At 42.6% G+C, this 16,915-nt stretch overlaps 1 protein-coding gene across 3 annotated transcripts in view; it reads right to left on the minus strand.

Annotated features, from left to right (window-relative positions):
• The window catches only part of SLC1A2 (solute carrier family 1 member 2), a 131,216-nt gene that overhangs the window by 2,359 nt on the left and 111,942 nt on the right, over positions 1-16,915 (minus strand). For all 3 annotated transcript variants that reach the window (XM_075927483.1, XM_075927482.1, XM_075927481.1), the window contains exons 8-10: positions 16,706-16,900; positions 11,930-12,064; positions 2,512-2,743 (exon numbers count right to left, since the gene is read on the minus strand). In XM_075927483.1, coding sequence (XP_075783598.1) covers positions 2,512-2,743; positions 11,930-12,064; positions 16,706-16,900 — 562 coding nt within the window. The remainder of the gene's footprint in view (positions 1-2,511; positions 2,744-11,929; positions 12,065-16,705; positions 16,901-16,915) is intronic.

The following is a 16,915-nucleotide window of genomic DNA, read 5'->3' on the forward strand; positions in this document are numbered from 1 at the left end:
GCACTTTACAGATTCAAAGTGCTTTACTAACCCTCACAACACCTTTGTGAGGTAGGTAGGTATTATTATCCCCATTTGGCACATGAGGACACTGACTCAGGCAAGCAACTTGCCCACAGTCAGTCCTGTTTTCTCTGCTAGACCATGGTTCTTCTCATACAACTGAATGTACTAATTAGGCTCCCAAAGAAGAGCAAATATAAAACAATGACAAGTGTCAAACTTCGTTAGCTTATGAGTCAGTGGTGTCCGAACAAAAAGTGCATACTGATATAATTCAATAACCGTCTTAAGTGTCATGCCTGGTAAACAAGGACAGTGGGACCAGAAAACAATGAACCAAAATCGGTGAGTTGGAAATTAGATCTAACTGGTTAAAAAAAAAAAAAAAGAGGGGATGGTGTCTCCATCACTCCCTTCTGAGATCCTTAAAAGAGACTTTGAGGTGGAGGAGAGATGGCATGAAAATTAGCAGAAGGGAAAACCTGGCTCTCTCAGCATTGGTAGAGTGAAAGAAGGAAAAGTCCTGCTTCCCTGGGGTCTGTGAGCTCTTGTAATTAGGAACCTTTGCAGCTCAATCCAGTTTCTCTGAGGATCTCTCCAGTAAAAAATCCACCTTTAAAAATAGCAATGTCACTGGAGCATCTCTTGCAAGTAATGACCTAAACTTCAAAATCCCACTGTGTTTGGAAAAATTTTAAGAATTGGAATACTGCCAGTAACGTATGACTTGTTGGTATCTCTTAGATGAAAGAGGCACTGGACCTGAGAAGTGCTAAAATGTTGCCAGTTCCAAACTCCTTTTAAAAATCAAGTCCAAACTGAAGCCTACATTAGAATATCTTCATGTGTTTCTTAAGAACATTCAATCCAATAGAATCAGCAAGTAATTGTCAAGCCAAACTAAATTCCAGGTCTGATCATAAGTATCCAAGATAATTTGTTCCTTCCACCTATTTAGGAAGAGGAATGGTTTTAGCAGACTGAAATTATTTTTCAAAGAAAGGGATGAAAGTCTAGAATTGGCAAAAAAAAAAGTGTATTTTTTTTTACAAAAAGTCTTAAAAATAAAAATATTGTCATACTTTTTTCTTTCAAAAGACAAAAAAACTATTTTTAATAAAAATACGTTGTTTCAATTTTCACATTTTTATTTCTTGCCCTTTATTCTCCTTTCCTCCCATGTTCTTCTTGAATTTCCAGTAAAAAGAAAGAGTAGAGAGGAAGAGATAGGAAAGGGGAAAATACCCCCCCAACTGAAAACTAAAACAAAAATGATTTTTTATTCAAAATGAACATTTTCATTCAGCTGAACTTCACCAAAAAAAATAAAAATAAAAATAAAATAAAACTTGAAAAAAATGTTAACAAAATGAAAAAGTTTATTCAAAACTTAAGGGAAAATATTATTTTTGAATAGGACAAACCACTAAAAAAATGGACTGAGTAGAATAGTCTATGGTTTAAAAGTAGAGAAAATTACATACCAGTAATTATTTTTCATCTCCATAGTCTATGGTGACTTAGCAATGGGATTGTTACAGGAGCAATGATTGAGAAATGGGACTCAGGGCCCTATTCTAAATTTGTTGTTGAGACCTGAGGAAGTCAGAGAATCCACAAGTATTTATCTCTGTGCACAAATAACTGGCTGTGGTTGACTGACTAGCAAATCTAGCCATGTTTAGATGAAATAAGGAACAGGTCACTTTAGGTAAAAGAAGGTGGGAGGAGCTGGAAAATCAACTAAAGAAAAAAATGACCATATCATGAAAATTAACTATTTGTTTTTAATTTTTCCCTTTTCAATTAAATATTTTCTTTTGACTTTAATCAGGCCCCTCCTAGTGCTGGTTGCCTGGCAAACCTTTTTATACAAATCACTCAGCCTAGCTTTTCATTCAACTGGTGAGGTTTCTGAAGTTCGCTTCACTCTAATCAGGACATTTCTTTCTTTTTTAAAATCCAAGTTAGCTACAGTGAAGATTAGACAGAAATTGCAATGTTTGTATTTTTACAATGGCTACCCAGAATGATGATGAAAGAAAAAGCATACAGGCAGTGTATGAGCGCAGGAGCAATCAGCTGATATGGTGCATTTAACTCCATGTGTCTCTTTATGGCATATCATTTAAGACTGTCATCAAATAATAATACTGGTAATTGGTTTGCAGCTAGCCTTCGTTTGAGAAGCAATACGCTTTGTTAACAAAGGAAACTTGGTACATAGCCATATTCTCTCTGTGTCTTGTAGTATTCCATAATACTCTGCATAATCCCTTAGTTTTTGATATGTAAACATTGTATATGATTGTTCACCTCAAATGCCATGTTTAAGAAGAGTGTAAAACATCTTTTTAACTTCTTAAACTTACTTAAAATGTCTGAGGTTCACAGAGATCATCATGTTTGTGAAACAATTTTAAAAAAATACATGCAGGTTAAAAATGAAGTAAAATTAAGCATGCACTGCTATATACAAGTTTCAATATCCATAAATGTGAACGGTACCTTGCATTCATCTATTATGACAGAGTTGTGAGCTGCATAAACACATTGGTTTGAGTTGTTTTCCCTATGATTTTTCATGTCATCATAAATTGACTGAGTCTTGGTCATTTCAATGTCTTCATGCACCTTATGCTGGGAATCAAGGTTGTCCAGCTCGGCCTTGGAAAGGTGATACACAATGCCAGCACCAAAAGAATCTCCCACTACATTTACTGATGTTCTCATCCGATCTCTGCAGGAGAGAGAGAGACAGGCTGATATTTAGTGATAAATCAGGGTGGACATGAAAGATTCACTCGTCGTCTGGTGTTGAAGGGAGTGACTACATATTGCAGCTGCTGCTGCTGCTGTTGTCATTTATCCTCTAAGGAACATTTGTGGGCTCTTTAGAGTAGAAAGGATGTTTGCTTTCAAGAGAAGTTGCAAAGCATTGCCTTCCCCAGGGGACTGTTCAAACAGAAACTCTGTACAAACTTCCATGGCACAGACGTCCATAGTCACGCATCTGGCTCCCTAGTGTGGCAGTATGATTGTACAAGGAAAAGTGAGCTAAGCTGTATTTTGCTGAGATTGGCATACTCCTTGGGTTGGAAATTTCTTATCAATATGCCCTTCCCACCTCACCCTCAACATATCCGACAACAACATATCCGAACATACAGAAGCACTGAAGATTTGAGTCCCATAACAAGATTTCACACCACTTTCCCATAGCTTTCTCAGTTCGAATAAAGGGGAGAAGCTATTTATTTACTGCAACTGAGATGAAAGGGAGATTGAGTAATGTAAACTTTGATCAAATTACAAAAATCAGATACGTACGATTCCATGCTGATAGAATTCCTTTCCATATGAGAGCCCTTGATTTGACAATATTGCTTGTTCCCTTATCTTTCTGTTGTTGCTGGTACTAGGTTTGCATTGTAATGCGGCTTAGCTCTGAGCCAAAAGCTAAAATCTGATTTGCAAATCATTGAACTGCTATTAATCATTTTATATCATTATATGTGACTGAGTGAAACTTTTGTTTTGTGGTTTCATAAAATTTTCAGTGTAAATATTTACAAAACCCAACTGAATTTGTTTCACCAGTGTTTTTCACTGTTTTACCATTGTGTCTGACAATTATAGTAAAATTTCATAAGCCTATCAGCAATTTTTTGCAAAATGTTCACCAAAATAGTACCAAGATGTGAAAAACATTTTTCATGTATGACCAATACTCACAACAAAGCATTACAGAATGAAAAAACCCTCCAGTTTTGCTTTGCTTGAGAGAAAGATTTTACACAGGTATGTCATGCATGTATGATCCTAACCCTAATAGAAGTGGCAGACTTGGAAAATGTTACTTGCAGAGGTTCATTTTTGATAAAACCCATCAAATACCATAAACTCTGCAATAAGATCTCCAAGGAAACACTATAGAATGCCTGAATAATGTTGAATGAATTCATTAATGCCACTCCAGGGTGAGTGCTCTGAAAGCTAGAAAGATTAGAATACACAAATATAGATCCAATGTGTTTTACATTTAACAGGCGAGTAGATGCCTCACTCTGTGTCTGTTAGTCGACAGGAAAAGGGGTTCAGTTAAGCAAACTGCACACTATATCAGAACTATTCACTATAGACTGGTAACATAGAAACACGAAGGCTATGTCTACACTTGCGGCTTCTTGCACAAGAAATATGCAAATGAGGCTATGCGTGGAATATCAGCAAGCCTCATTTGCATACCTAATGAGCCGCCATTTTGAAGAAGAGGCTCTTGCACCAGAAGGAGCTATCTACACTGCCCCTTCTTGCACAAGAAAAACTCTCTTGCGCAATGACCTTATTCCTGAAAATAATCAGTGTAGCGGCATTGCGCAAGAGCCAGTGTAGACAGCTCCTTCTGGCGCAAGAGCCTCTTCTGCAAAAATTGCGGCTTATTAGATATGCAAATGAGACTCGGCGATATTCCACGCTTAGCCTCATTTGCATATTTCTCACGCAAGAAGCTGCGAAGGTAGACATAGCCAAGGGGTGAAATCCTGGCTCTGCTGACTCACATTGACTGGGGGTGGGGGCTGATTGCACCCAGAGATGAAGGAAGGATGAAAAGAGAAGGTTACATTCATTCTTATGTTTAAAAAACAATAGACCAAAATCTGTTGTTGATTACTGTAGTATGACCCTTCTGAAGTCAATAGAGTTTCCTTGGTGTAAATAAGAAAAAATTGATCCCGTAAATTATTCATCCAATATACAAACTCCAGTATATAGCCTGAAACATGAATTTTGAAAGGAAAAGTGTCAGCCTGGCTTCTGCTGAGATATAGCAAATATTTTGGAAACATAAGGACTGTTCGATTTCTCTTCCAACTACCCAAAATAGTTAGTAATGTCTAGATCAGCAGAATCAATACATGACTGATAGCTGGATCAGCAGTGATCAGACTAAGAGATTTTCATGTGAAGAAGAAAGGATTTCTGATACTTATGTTATTTCTCTTGTAGGATCAGATCAGTTCCCATTGACTTATGAGAGTTGGATCAGACTCATAGGCTGCATCTAGACTGGCATGATTTTGTGCATATACTTTTAACGGAAAAGTTTTTCCGTTAAAAGTATTTGCACAAGAGAGCATCTATAGTGGCATGTGCCTTTGCGCAAAAGCATCCATTTTAGCCATCGGGCTTTCTTGCAAAAGAAATTAACATTGCTGTCTACACCGGCCCTCTTGCGCAAGAATACTTACACAAGAGGGCTTATCCCTGAGTGGGAGCATCAGTGTATTTGCGCAAGAACCATTGATTTTGTACAGTACAAAGTCAGTGTTCTTGAGCAAATACTTGCAGCCAGTGTAGACAGGCGGCAAGATTTTGCGCAAAAGCAGATGCTTTTCTGCAAAATCATGCCAGTCTAGACACAGCCATAGTCACTCCAGTATAAATCACACTCACTCCAGTATAAATCAAAGGGGGAAATGAAGTTACACCACTAAAGGTATGTCTAAACTACATCCCTTTTCTCGAAAAAGGGATGTAAATTAGATACTTTGAAATTGCCAATGAAGCCGGGATTTAAATTTCCTGTGCTTCTTTTGCATAATGGCGGCCATGTTTTTTTTTTTTCAAAAAGGGGCTTTGCAAAATAAAAAACACATTTAGATGGGGATCTATCAAAAATAAAACCCTTTTTCGAAAGCTCCAGTACTCCTCATTTTTGTACAGGAGCTTTCAAAAAAGGGTTTTATTTTCGATAGATCCCCGTCTAAATGCAGGTTTTTCTTTCAAAAAGCACCTTTTAAAAAAAAAAACCGCAGATGCCATTATGCAAATGAAACACAGGAAATTTAAATCCTGGCTTCATTTGCAATTTCGAAGTGTCTAATTTACATACTTATTTCGAGAAAAGGGATGTAGTTTAGACACACCGTACATGAGTATGAGAAGCAGGCCCATACAGTGTTATTAGGTATTATTATTATTATTTGTACTCATATATAAAAAGACGTTGGCCCGTCTAAGAAATTTACCTGAGTAGGTGCTCTAGATTCTAAAAAGGATCCTAAAAAGAAGTTTAAATAAATTCTTGAATGCTCACACTGATTCAACGGATAATGTGCTTAGCCTGCCTTCATTTTGTTGGTGACATGTTTCATTCTACTTGTGTATACATTCTAGAAACAGACCTAAGCAATAACATTCAAACATCAAGTTTCCCAAGGACAGTAGATCTAAGCATTTTGAATATAGACTCATATTACTCAAGCTACAGAAAAGAGTCAGATCTCATGCAAATTTTACTGTTGTGATTTGAATGTAGGTGTTTGCTTTAGATGCTGGATCTGAGCAGTTTACACTATGCAAAGTACTTCTGTGTCTGAGCTAATGGTATGGCATTTGTTAAGCTTGTCCATCCCACAGTTGGAATATAGCCAGCCCTTGGCTACAGCTAATGATGCTGGAAACACTCCAGTCTGGCACATAATGCTTTCTTATGAAATGTCACCACCATGTTTTGTTTAGTTTTAAAGTGAGAAACTGCAAGAGTTGTGAAGCTTGGAAAATGTGACCGATGAGAAAGTACAGTGTGTCTGTCTCTCTTTCTATCCAATCTCTGTGTACAAGAGAGGCACCAATGAGTCTGAGCTAGATTCAGAAATCCTTTAAACCTCAACTTGCAGGGAGGGAAGTCATGGCTCAGACCCTTTGAAACTTCAGGCTTGGGTTTGAGTGTGCTGAAATCATGAAAGCTATAGGCTGAGAGATTTCAGCCTCTGATGAGACCAGTCCTATATAGTCAGGATCTTTTATCTTGAACAGTAAAAAAGATGAGCCATTTTGAAAGATTTTTTTTCTTTTCGCTTGGACCTGAAATACATTAAGAATTGCTATTCTTAGAAGGTTTCTATTGTACTGATTTACATCCAGACAAGTTCAGGCTCATCATGATTGTCTGCACCTGTATCCATCTCCTGTATTTATATCTGTCACTCAGCCAATTACTAGAGAGCCTGATTCTAATCTGCCATGAAAGTTAATGAATTTACTCTGCTCTCAAACTAACATAGCAGAGATCAGAATCAGGCCCTGAATGTTCTATTAGCTTTAGCAGCATGATAATGATGGACTTTGCCTCCTTTCTTCTCATTTACTTTCTCTCAAGCCTTGCCTAATTTTATCACCATTTTATTCCATTACTGCTTGTCAAGCCAAAGAACCCCAAAGCCCTCCTAGTCTTGGAGAAGGTTCTAGGCTTATCTTTCACTTAGAAACAATCCTGTAATGCTGCTTTTAGAGGTTCCTTCTCTGTCTCCGGCCTTGTCTATAGAGCAAGCTTCATAACTGGGATTCACCACTGGTGCAGCTCCATGGTACGGTATTTCTACTCTCATGTTGTTTAATCATCCTGTGAGCAGGGCTAGATGACACAGAGGCAAAATTGTCTGAGCCCTGCCCACACTCTAGCTCCCACCAATGGAGCAGCACTACTCATGAATTACGGCTCTGAGGCTCACTAGTGTAGGCAGGGCTTTTCTGCCAAGGGGAATATTTTAAAATGACATTTCCCTAAAAAAGCCCAACCTAACCACATGCTGCATTTATTCATCCTCCTACCAGCGGCAGAACCCTACCTACTTGACTTGTTTTGAACGGCAATGAAACATATATTTAAAACCTGAACAGGGACCTCCTCTTGCCTCCCCGCTTCTAGCTGCAAATTCCTACGCTGCTTTCCTGTTTTGAGCCATGACTTCACCAATATATTTAAAACCATACAATTTCATCTTCGCCAGCTGCCTGCTGGGCCCCACCCTGCTTCCCCATTCTGAGCTATGATTTCGCCCTATTACAATATATTTTTAAAAATTATCTTTTTCCTTTGCTTGTCCCAGCTGTAAATTCTTGTCTTGTTTTTCCCTAAAGCTGGGACTGGAGCTATGAGCTATTCTTAGACACTGGTGTGTCACAGACAGGGTGATATGCCAGCTGTCAATGAAGTTTCCTCATGTTAGATCTGGCAGATATATCACAGAAGGATGGATGCAGGGCCTATTCAGATTGGACTGAGACTTTGAATGGTTCCCAATAGGGCAGGGGCTAATGGATAGGATAAATAGCATGTTATGCTATGTGACTAAACTTTCAAAGCCAAATTCTCATCTCTGCTAAGCCCCTTCTGCATAACTCTATTAGCATAAGGAAGAATTGAAGATGCATCAGTTGGGCTCCTGGGGATTCCCCTGGCATGGGGGAATCAGGAAGCAGTATAAAGCTGGCATAGCTAGTGTTACATACCCTCCCAACATTACCACCTGCAACCTGATAGCTTAGGGTATGTCTACACTACAAAGTTAATTCGAACTAACAGACGTTAGTTCGAATTAACTTTGATAGGCGCTACACTAGCGCTCCGCTAGTTCGAACTTAATTCGAACTAGCGGAGCGCTTAGTTCGAACTAGGTAAACCTCATTCTACGAGGACTAAGCCTAGTTCGAACTAGTGGGAGGCTACCCCTCCCCAGCTTTCCCTGGTGGCCACTCTGGCCAACACCAGGGAAACTCTATTGTCCCCCTCCTGGACCCGGACCCCTTAAAGGGGCATGGGCTGGCTACGGTGCCCGTGCCAGGTGCAAGCCTGCCAGCACCCAGCTAGCAGACCCTGCACCTGGCACGGCTCGAGCCAGCCACCCGATGTCCCCCAGCCCTCCCCCTCTTCCCGAGACCAGGCTGGCGGCTCCCGGGAGCTTGCCCAGGACCGCAAGAGGCGGGCACCCGCCTGGGCTAGTGCAGACATCGTGGACCTCGTCCATGACCTCTGCACTAGGCATAGGAAAGTGGCCATCTAGGGCAGGAGAGCTGCCAGCCTGGCCACCCAGGAGCAGGTGTGCATGAAAATCAAGGTGGTCCACTGAGACCCCCAACCCTGAGCCCTGAGCTTAGAATGGCCGTACTGGGTCAGACCAAAGGTCCATCTAGCCCAGTAGCCTGTCTGCCGACAGTGGCCAACCCTAGGGACCCTGGAGGGGATGGACCAAAGACAGTGACCAAGCCATTTGTCTTGTGCCATCCCTCTCCAGCCTTCCACAAACTTCGGGCAGGGACACCACTCCTGCCCCCTGGCTAATACCACTCCATGGACCCAACCTCCATGACTTGATCTCACTTCTCTTTAAACTCTGTTCTAGTTGTAGCCTTCACAGCCTCCTGCAGCAAGGAGTTCCACAGGTTGACTATTTGCTTTGTGAAGAAGAACTTTCTGTTATTAGTTTGAAGCCTGCAACCCATTCCTTTCCTTTGGTTTCCTCTAGTCCTTCTATTATGGGAACTAATGAAGAACTTTTCTGTATGCACCCTCTACACCCCACTCGTGCTTTTATAGACCTCTATCATATCCCCCCTCCATCTCCTCTTTTCTAAGCTGAAAAGTCCCAGTCTCTTTAGCCTCTCTTCATATGGGACCTGTTCCAAACCCCATTGTAGTTGCCCTCCCCTCCCCCACCCTCTCTCTTCTCCTCTCCCACCTCCTTTTCCCAGTCTCCCCCAGTTTTGTTCAATAAAGAGAGATTCTATTTTTGAACACAATTGTCCTTTATTTTGTACATCAGGAAGGGGTGCTAGGGAGGGGTAAGTGGAAGGAGGTGAGGGAGGAATGGGGTACGAGCCCCCGATGGGGAGGACTGGGCTGGCTCTGCGGGCTTCTGGGGGTGGAACCTCTCCTGCAGCCGCCCAATTGCCCCCTTTCCTCAGATGGCAGCCTGTGGCAAGTGCAGCCGGGCTGATGGCCGAGTGGTGTGATGTGTCCAGTGTGGGTACTCCGGGCAATCCAAGCCAGGACTGCTTTGCAAGCGGGGCACCCCTGAGAACTGTCTGTCCAGGGTGGGGGTCGGTCCCTTTAAGCACAGCCCTCAGCTAGCCTGAGACAGCAGCTCCACGCTCTAAGTCGTCATCTGATGCCCTGCCGGCACTGCTTCCAGCCATCCTTAACCCTGGTTCAGGGTCCACTCTGTGTGGACATGCTAGTTCGAATTAGCAAAATGCTAATTCGAACTAGTTTTTTCATCTGGATGCGTTAGTTCAAATTAACTTAGTTCGAATTAACTAATTTGAACTAAGTTAGTTCGAATTAGCACTGTAGTGTAGACATACCCTTAGTCTGTGTAGTGGTGTGCTGGAATAGGAAAGGTAGTGATCAGAAGGCATTGGGCTCCAGCAATTCAGATTGATGTAAAGGTTTCTAGGGGCTTGTCACCAATCAGTGCAACCTAGAGGAGCCCTGAGACTGCTCTAAGTTGTGTTGATGGGCTGAACTGATCCCTGGGAACTCTGTGAAAAGGGGGCAGAAAGATGTCTAGGCCTCCCATCTAAAATGCACCTGAAGATCTGTCTCTGGGGCTGTGTCTAGACTACATGGCTCCGTCGATGGAGCCATGTAGATTAGGATTATAGGCAAAGGCAAATGAAGCCACAATTTAAATGATCGCGGCTTCATTTACATTTACATGGCTGCCGCGCTGAGCCAACAAACAGCTGATCAGCTGTTTGTCGGCTCAGCGCGCTAGTCTGGACGCTCCCCTGCCGACATCAAAGCCCTTTGTCGGCAGCCCCGTTATTCCTCGTGGGATGAGGTTTACCGGGGTTGCCGACAAAGGGCTTTGATGTCAGCAGGAGAGCGTCCAGACTAGCGCGCTGAGCGGACAAACAGCTGATCAGCTGTTTGTCGGCTCAGCGCGGCAGCCATGTAAATGTAAATGAAGCCGCGATCATTTAAATTGCGGCTTCATTTGCCTTTGCCAGAACAACAAATCTACATGGCTCCGTCGACGGAGCCATGTAGTTTAGATGTACCCTGGGTGTATTATTGTTGTTATAATTATTAACAGGGCTTCTGAATCCCCAAGGTGAGGAACAGAAAGCTGGGGGAGAAGGTGGAGTGGATGAATGTCTCTTGTCTGAGGATCTGCAATGGCACTGAAATGACTCTAACCCCAAGACCCTGAGGTTGAAAAGTAGGTCAGGTCATGCTTTAGGTACTCTCTAGGTAAAAACTGACCAGAAATATTTTCCCATTTCCCAGCTGGCCTTCTTGTTTAGTTTGATTTGTGGGCTCCTTTAGGACAATTCATCCAAAAGTGTTTTTGCTGAGAAGAACTTATGAAGAAACCTGATTCTATTAGGAATGTTGCTATGCTGCATCGATCAGTGGTCCATCTCACCTGGAGCTGTGTCTCTATAAGTACCTAATGCTTCAGAGACAGGTGTAAGACTACCATAACGTAACAGACAACCACTATCTTCCTAACCTCAAGCAGTTGGCTGTAGTTTGAAGTATGCTCTTGGTAATGGGAGAGATCATTAACAGAAATGCCCAATGCCATATAAAATCCTTCTGTTTTAGGCAAGCACCATTGCAGTGAAATCCACAGACTCTCACGTCCACATCCCTCAGTTTAAACAAGAACTAAACAATAAGGAAACATAAAAGAAGATAGATGAATAATTGCTATTGAACTGTGGAACAACTGCTTGGAATGTTACATGTCTCTAGGAAATGCAATGGCTTTGGCAGGAATCTGTAAGTCAAACCTCTTTGGGACAGATTCTTAGCTAATATAAACTGTCACAGCTCCTTGGAAGTCAATTGTTTAAGTCAACTGACTTCATTCTATGGCAGTTTACACTAGCTGTTGTTCAGATCTGCTCTTTAGATTCTATTTCTTGTTCTGATGCTGACTTATGTAGCCCCTGTCAAACCACTTCACTTTCCTATTTGTGCCTCAGTTACTCCATCAGTATAATAGGTATAGTTAGAGTGCTTTGAGATCCATGATTGAAAGGTAACAGAAAAGAGTAAATCAATGCTTATTATTTGCTATAAGTACACAGTGACCTCTTCGGAATGAATCATGGAGTCGCAATTACTTACAAGAGCCAGTCAACAGCAACAAGAAGACTGATGTCCTGAGTGGGGAGACCCACTGCGGTGAGGATGAGAAGCATGGTGACCAGTCCTGCACTGGGTATACTGGCAGCTCCAACACTTGCTAAGGTGGCTGTCAGGCTGTAAGAACAAGGAGGGTGTGACTTTCAATGGGTACTCACTTGATCAAGACAAAAGGTTGGTTTTCACTGACATTTCCAGAAAATACAGGACTGCATAACTACTAGGGATGGGATCAAGCCACAGCTTTGAGGATTTTGTTAGGGTTGGTTCTACTTCGGACAGGGGGCTGGACACCCTGACCTCCTGACGTCTCTTCCAAGCCCTAGGATTCTATGTACATCTCCATATTCCAAACTGGAATTTCTGCAATGTAGGGGCTGCAGGTTGAATTTCCAGTGGGGTTCATGAGTGTTAACTTATGGACCTTGCAGTTTGTATTGTTAGATAATGGCTTGGGGGAACTGGTTATTATCAAAGAGGAATGGGTGAAAGTCCCAGTATCCTAAAATCACATGCTCCAAACTCTTGTAATAAACCAAACCCAGATACAAAGCACCCTTGTTCTGGTTTGCAAAGCCAACATTCAGCCAATTAAGTTTTGCAAATCCAAAGCCATCCCTGCTTTTGCTCCAGTTAATAGAATGTGAAAGTTGAATATAGGAAATGTCTGGGCTCCAAATACTGGAAGTTTGAAAAAAACAGGCTACAGCTTCAGAGACACTAGGCATTCTTTTGTATGACGGAAAATAAATTAGGCAGTGAGGGAGCCAAGGAACAATCAAAAATATAAAAAGAAGTCTCTGTCTTTCTGAAATAGATCAGGCAACAGACTACTAAATTTAAGATGGTATGGATTCAGCAAGGAAGGTTTTAAAGAGTTTCCAATAAAGGAGTGGGGTAAATGCTTGGCTACCACTGAGGACACAGAATTTTAACCCCGACCATTTCCAGAATTATCCAAGGAGTAGGTCGCTTTGCCAGGTTTAATTGTTGGGATAAAGCAAAAATGTTCAGAAAGACAAATATTAGGAGTAAGCTCAAAGGATAATTACTAAGCCTGCCTGAGCCTATCTCTGGGTCATTTGTACCTAACCCCAGCATTGCTAGTTGGGTTTGGCAGACATGCAAGAACAACCTTCTAGTCATCTGCATTGCCATATCAGGACACTGTATCAGTGTCACAACACAAATGTCATCCTATCAGATTCCATTAGGGAAAGAGTTGGAGGTTTTCCTATGGCTAGTTTATAGGAATACTTCTCTCTGTCAGCCTCATTCAGATCTCACACAAGTATACATCACGGAGGATTACGGAGAGTCCAGGTGGGTCAACTGCACCAGTGTACAAGCGGTGTGGGGATGGAATCGGGCACAGTGACACAATTACTTAGAATGGCAGCAGGAAGAATAACTCTGGTTCACGTTCACCAAGACTTGAGGCCAACAATGTTCTTATTTCTAAAAAGTAGTATTTAAGGCCCAACTTTGCAGCATCTGTCTTTGAAAGGAACAGCCTACCCCCTTTAAAATCTTATTTTGCCATTGTAAGTAACCTGCAGGAGGAAAAAGAACTGGAAACTATGCTGCAAATATAATTGGGCAAGAAACACACATGCAGGCACTTCTTTATCCCGAAGAGGGGTTAACTAAGAAGAAGGTGGGTGGATTAGAGACACAAGGAAAAGGCAAACTTGGCAGCATTCATGTGTGGTTTGAAATGTTATGATTCAAAATGTCAGGCTTGCTGCAATTTTGTCATGTTTTCCATTGTAAATGAATTCAACAGCAAGTCATAACTTTGCCATTCTCTCTCTCTTTTTTTTTAAGTCATAGGATCAAATATGACTTTAAATTGAATTATCGTAAAACATGCCAAAATTAGTCCTACCTACGTGAAATGTATGTTTTCCATTGAACTTCTGGCTGATATTTCAGCTGAGTTCTATATGTAATGATTTGATATAATAGGAAAGTATCTACTGTTCTCTAGGTTAATGTGAGCACACTGAGATTGAATTTGAGATCTAGAGCATCCAGTCTATTTTGCTGTAGGGCTAGCCCGTGGCAAGTTGATTACACCCTGCAAGAGCCGGCGCAGAGTGATCTGTGCATGCACAGAGCGCAGAACCGCGTGGCTGGTGAGCGGGGCTCACCTCCGCTCAGCGAGCCCAGGTCAGGAGTATCAAACCCATTGCATGTGGCAGGCTTGATGCAATTCTCACCACATGGAGTAGTCAACATTCAGCAAAAGATATTAAAATAGAAATAGATAAAGATAAACCATACTGGGAATTACTTACATTCACCCTTTGACTATCTGAAGCTTCCTTTTCTTTGGTTAGCCTAGTTGGGCTACTTATTCTCCAGCCGGCAGGGAAGCCATCTTCAGTACACTCCCCCAAACATGTTCCAGCCCCTGCCCGATCTGTGCCTATCCAGTGCCTCTTAAACATGGCCAAGTGGTTCCAGACCTAGACATGAGGTTTTGCTGGATTGTGCTAGAGTTTGGACTATGGGGAGTTGATCTGTAAAGTGCACAAGTGTTTTCCTTTTAATTCCCCTGTGTGGGCTCTTCTGGAGCACACTACATGTAGGGGAGAAAAAAGCCTCTGCAGGGCCCCAGGAAAGATGGGAGGGGGGCAGCTTCTTGTGGGGTAGGGCCTCATGCAGAAAGGGTAGAGGGCTGGTGGGAAGCCGCCCGCAGTGCCACACAGACCATGGCAAGTGCCCTCTCCTCAAGCCCTGAGAGTAAGCAGGAGTGCACAGCACCCTCTCCTTCCAAGGCAGCCCTAAGAGCCACCTCAGCACTTTGTGTGGCTTGCAAGCAGCAGTTTAAAGAGACCCGGGCTGTGACTGCTACACTAGCAGCAGAGGTGGCCAGAAGCCCTGGGCCCCTTTGAATTTCCAGGCCCCATATCAATTGCCTTCTTCTCCCTGTCTTCCCTCCCCACATCATGGGCCTGACTATGTGTCCTTTAGTGATCATTGGCATAATCTTGCTTGAAATGGTTGATGCCCCTGTGTGATGAGGTATACTCCCCACATTAGCCAAGAGAGGACTGATTTAGGCCAGGCAGACCCAATCAACCAATTAAGTGTCAATTACAGGAGAGCTATTTGGGCTAGAAGGAAGCCATTAATTGGAATCTAGCTCACCCTTGAGAAAACAGGTGGGGCTTACTTAAAGCAAAGAGACAGGCAACAAAAGGGAAGCTGCAGAATGAAAAGTAGCAGTCATTCTTGAGGGGGAGGAAGGGGCTAGAATCAGCAGCAGCGGAAGTAGTCCAAGGGTGAATTAGGGAAGCTGCAGATCTTGAATGCTTGGTAAAAGGCTCTGGACTGGAATCCAGAGTAGAGGGTGGGCTTTTCTACCTACTAAACCTGACAGAATGGTATTTCCAGGGATAATGACTTAGAAGACTGAGTCATAAAAGACACTTTCCATGTATCATATCACAGAAGAAACCACGTGGTGTCCTGTCCAGAGTCACAAAGAGGCAGCAGCAGCAGCTTGTGGAACAGAAGGGCTGTAGAAAGAATGAGGGAATACAACTGCTGGAAAGGGGTGTTGGCTAGGCAGAGCTAATCCTCAGAAAAGCCTGGAGGAGGAGCTATTAAATGCAGAGTAGAGTACCCTGTCACACCCAGCCTTTCCTCTGGGAACTCAAGGGCAGAATTGGCCCTGCCATGAGGCCAACTGAGGTGGCCATCTCAGGTGCCAGACTGTGGGCGGGGGGTACTCAGAGTGTAGAAAATTGTGTCTGCTACTGGTGCATATGTATTCTCTCTACTCTAGATGCACAGAGATGGTGGAGTGCCATGAGAGGAGTAGAACAGGAAGAAGGCATAATTGAGACCTTTCAAAGTTTTGGCCCAAACGAGGGGCATGGGGGCATCATTTGAGCTCCACACCTCAGGTGCCAAAATGTTGTGGGCCGGCCCTGCTCAAGGCCTATGTCACTATTTTGCCCCAGTAACACTCATTGTAATGGTAGAGTCTGGAGGTATATATGTTCCTCTTCCCACTAATCAAAGGGACTGCCTAGAGCCAAACTGGCCCTAAGGCAAGCTTAAAAGTGTATGGGGGTATTTCAACATCATCTGCCAGATAGCAGCTCCCAAGAAATCCCTCTGCTCACTGAACTATGTCAGAAGCATTACATTCTTTGTTACCATTCCCTATTCACAGCCTGAAAATGCCCAGTGCCTAGGCTGTTCTTTTTATTATTAATTGGTAAAGTAAGAGGAACAAACCACAAGTGATGAACCATATGGATACTTTTTATGGGAAAGCTTTTCTTTCACTACTCATGGGCTTACTAAATTGCTAATGTCCTATACATAGATTGGAGCATCCCTCAGCATTTACCTTAGTTTATTATTATCTTGGACAGACAAGATCATTTTTCTTGCACCTAGTGGTATCATTTACTCCTGTGCAAAGTGAGTCTAAAATGCTACTAAACCAGAATGCACAAATAGCAGCAACCAAGCATGCAAGGCAATGGAGAATCTCTCTGGGAAATCCTATTGGCCTCTGTTATACAGGAGGTCACATTAGATGACCACACTGGTCCATTCTGGTCTTAGCATCTCTGAATCAGGGCCATAGTTATTTAACAAACTTGTCCATTCAATACCACTGTGGGAAGCTAAAGTCCACATATTTCCCTGTGTCAGAATCCACAGACATTCAGAAGTTTAAGCCATCACTGAATCTTCATGCTGTATAACCTTCAAAATCAGTATAGAACCCACCTCACAGTGACTATCTGCCCACCATCCAGCACAATTCCATTCATCTGTGCTATGAAGATGGCAGCAACTGCTTCATAAAGGGCAGTCCCATCCATGTTAATTGTTGCTCCAACAGGCAGGACAAATCTTGTTACACGCTTATCAATGCCCAAGTTTTCTTCAAGGCAACGGAAAGTAACAGGTAAAGTACCAGCACTGAGAGATGGAGAA

Source organism: Pelodiscus sinensis, chromosome 4, assembly GCF_049634645.1.
Source record: "Pelodiscus sinensis isolate JC-2024 chromosome 4, ASM4963464v1, whole genome shotgun sequence".
NCBI classification, from domain to species: Eukaryota; Metazoa; Chordata; order Testudines; family Trionychidae; genus Pelodiscus; species Pelodiscus sinensis.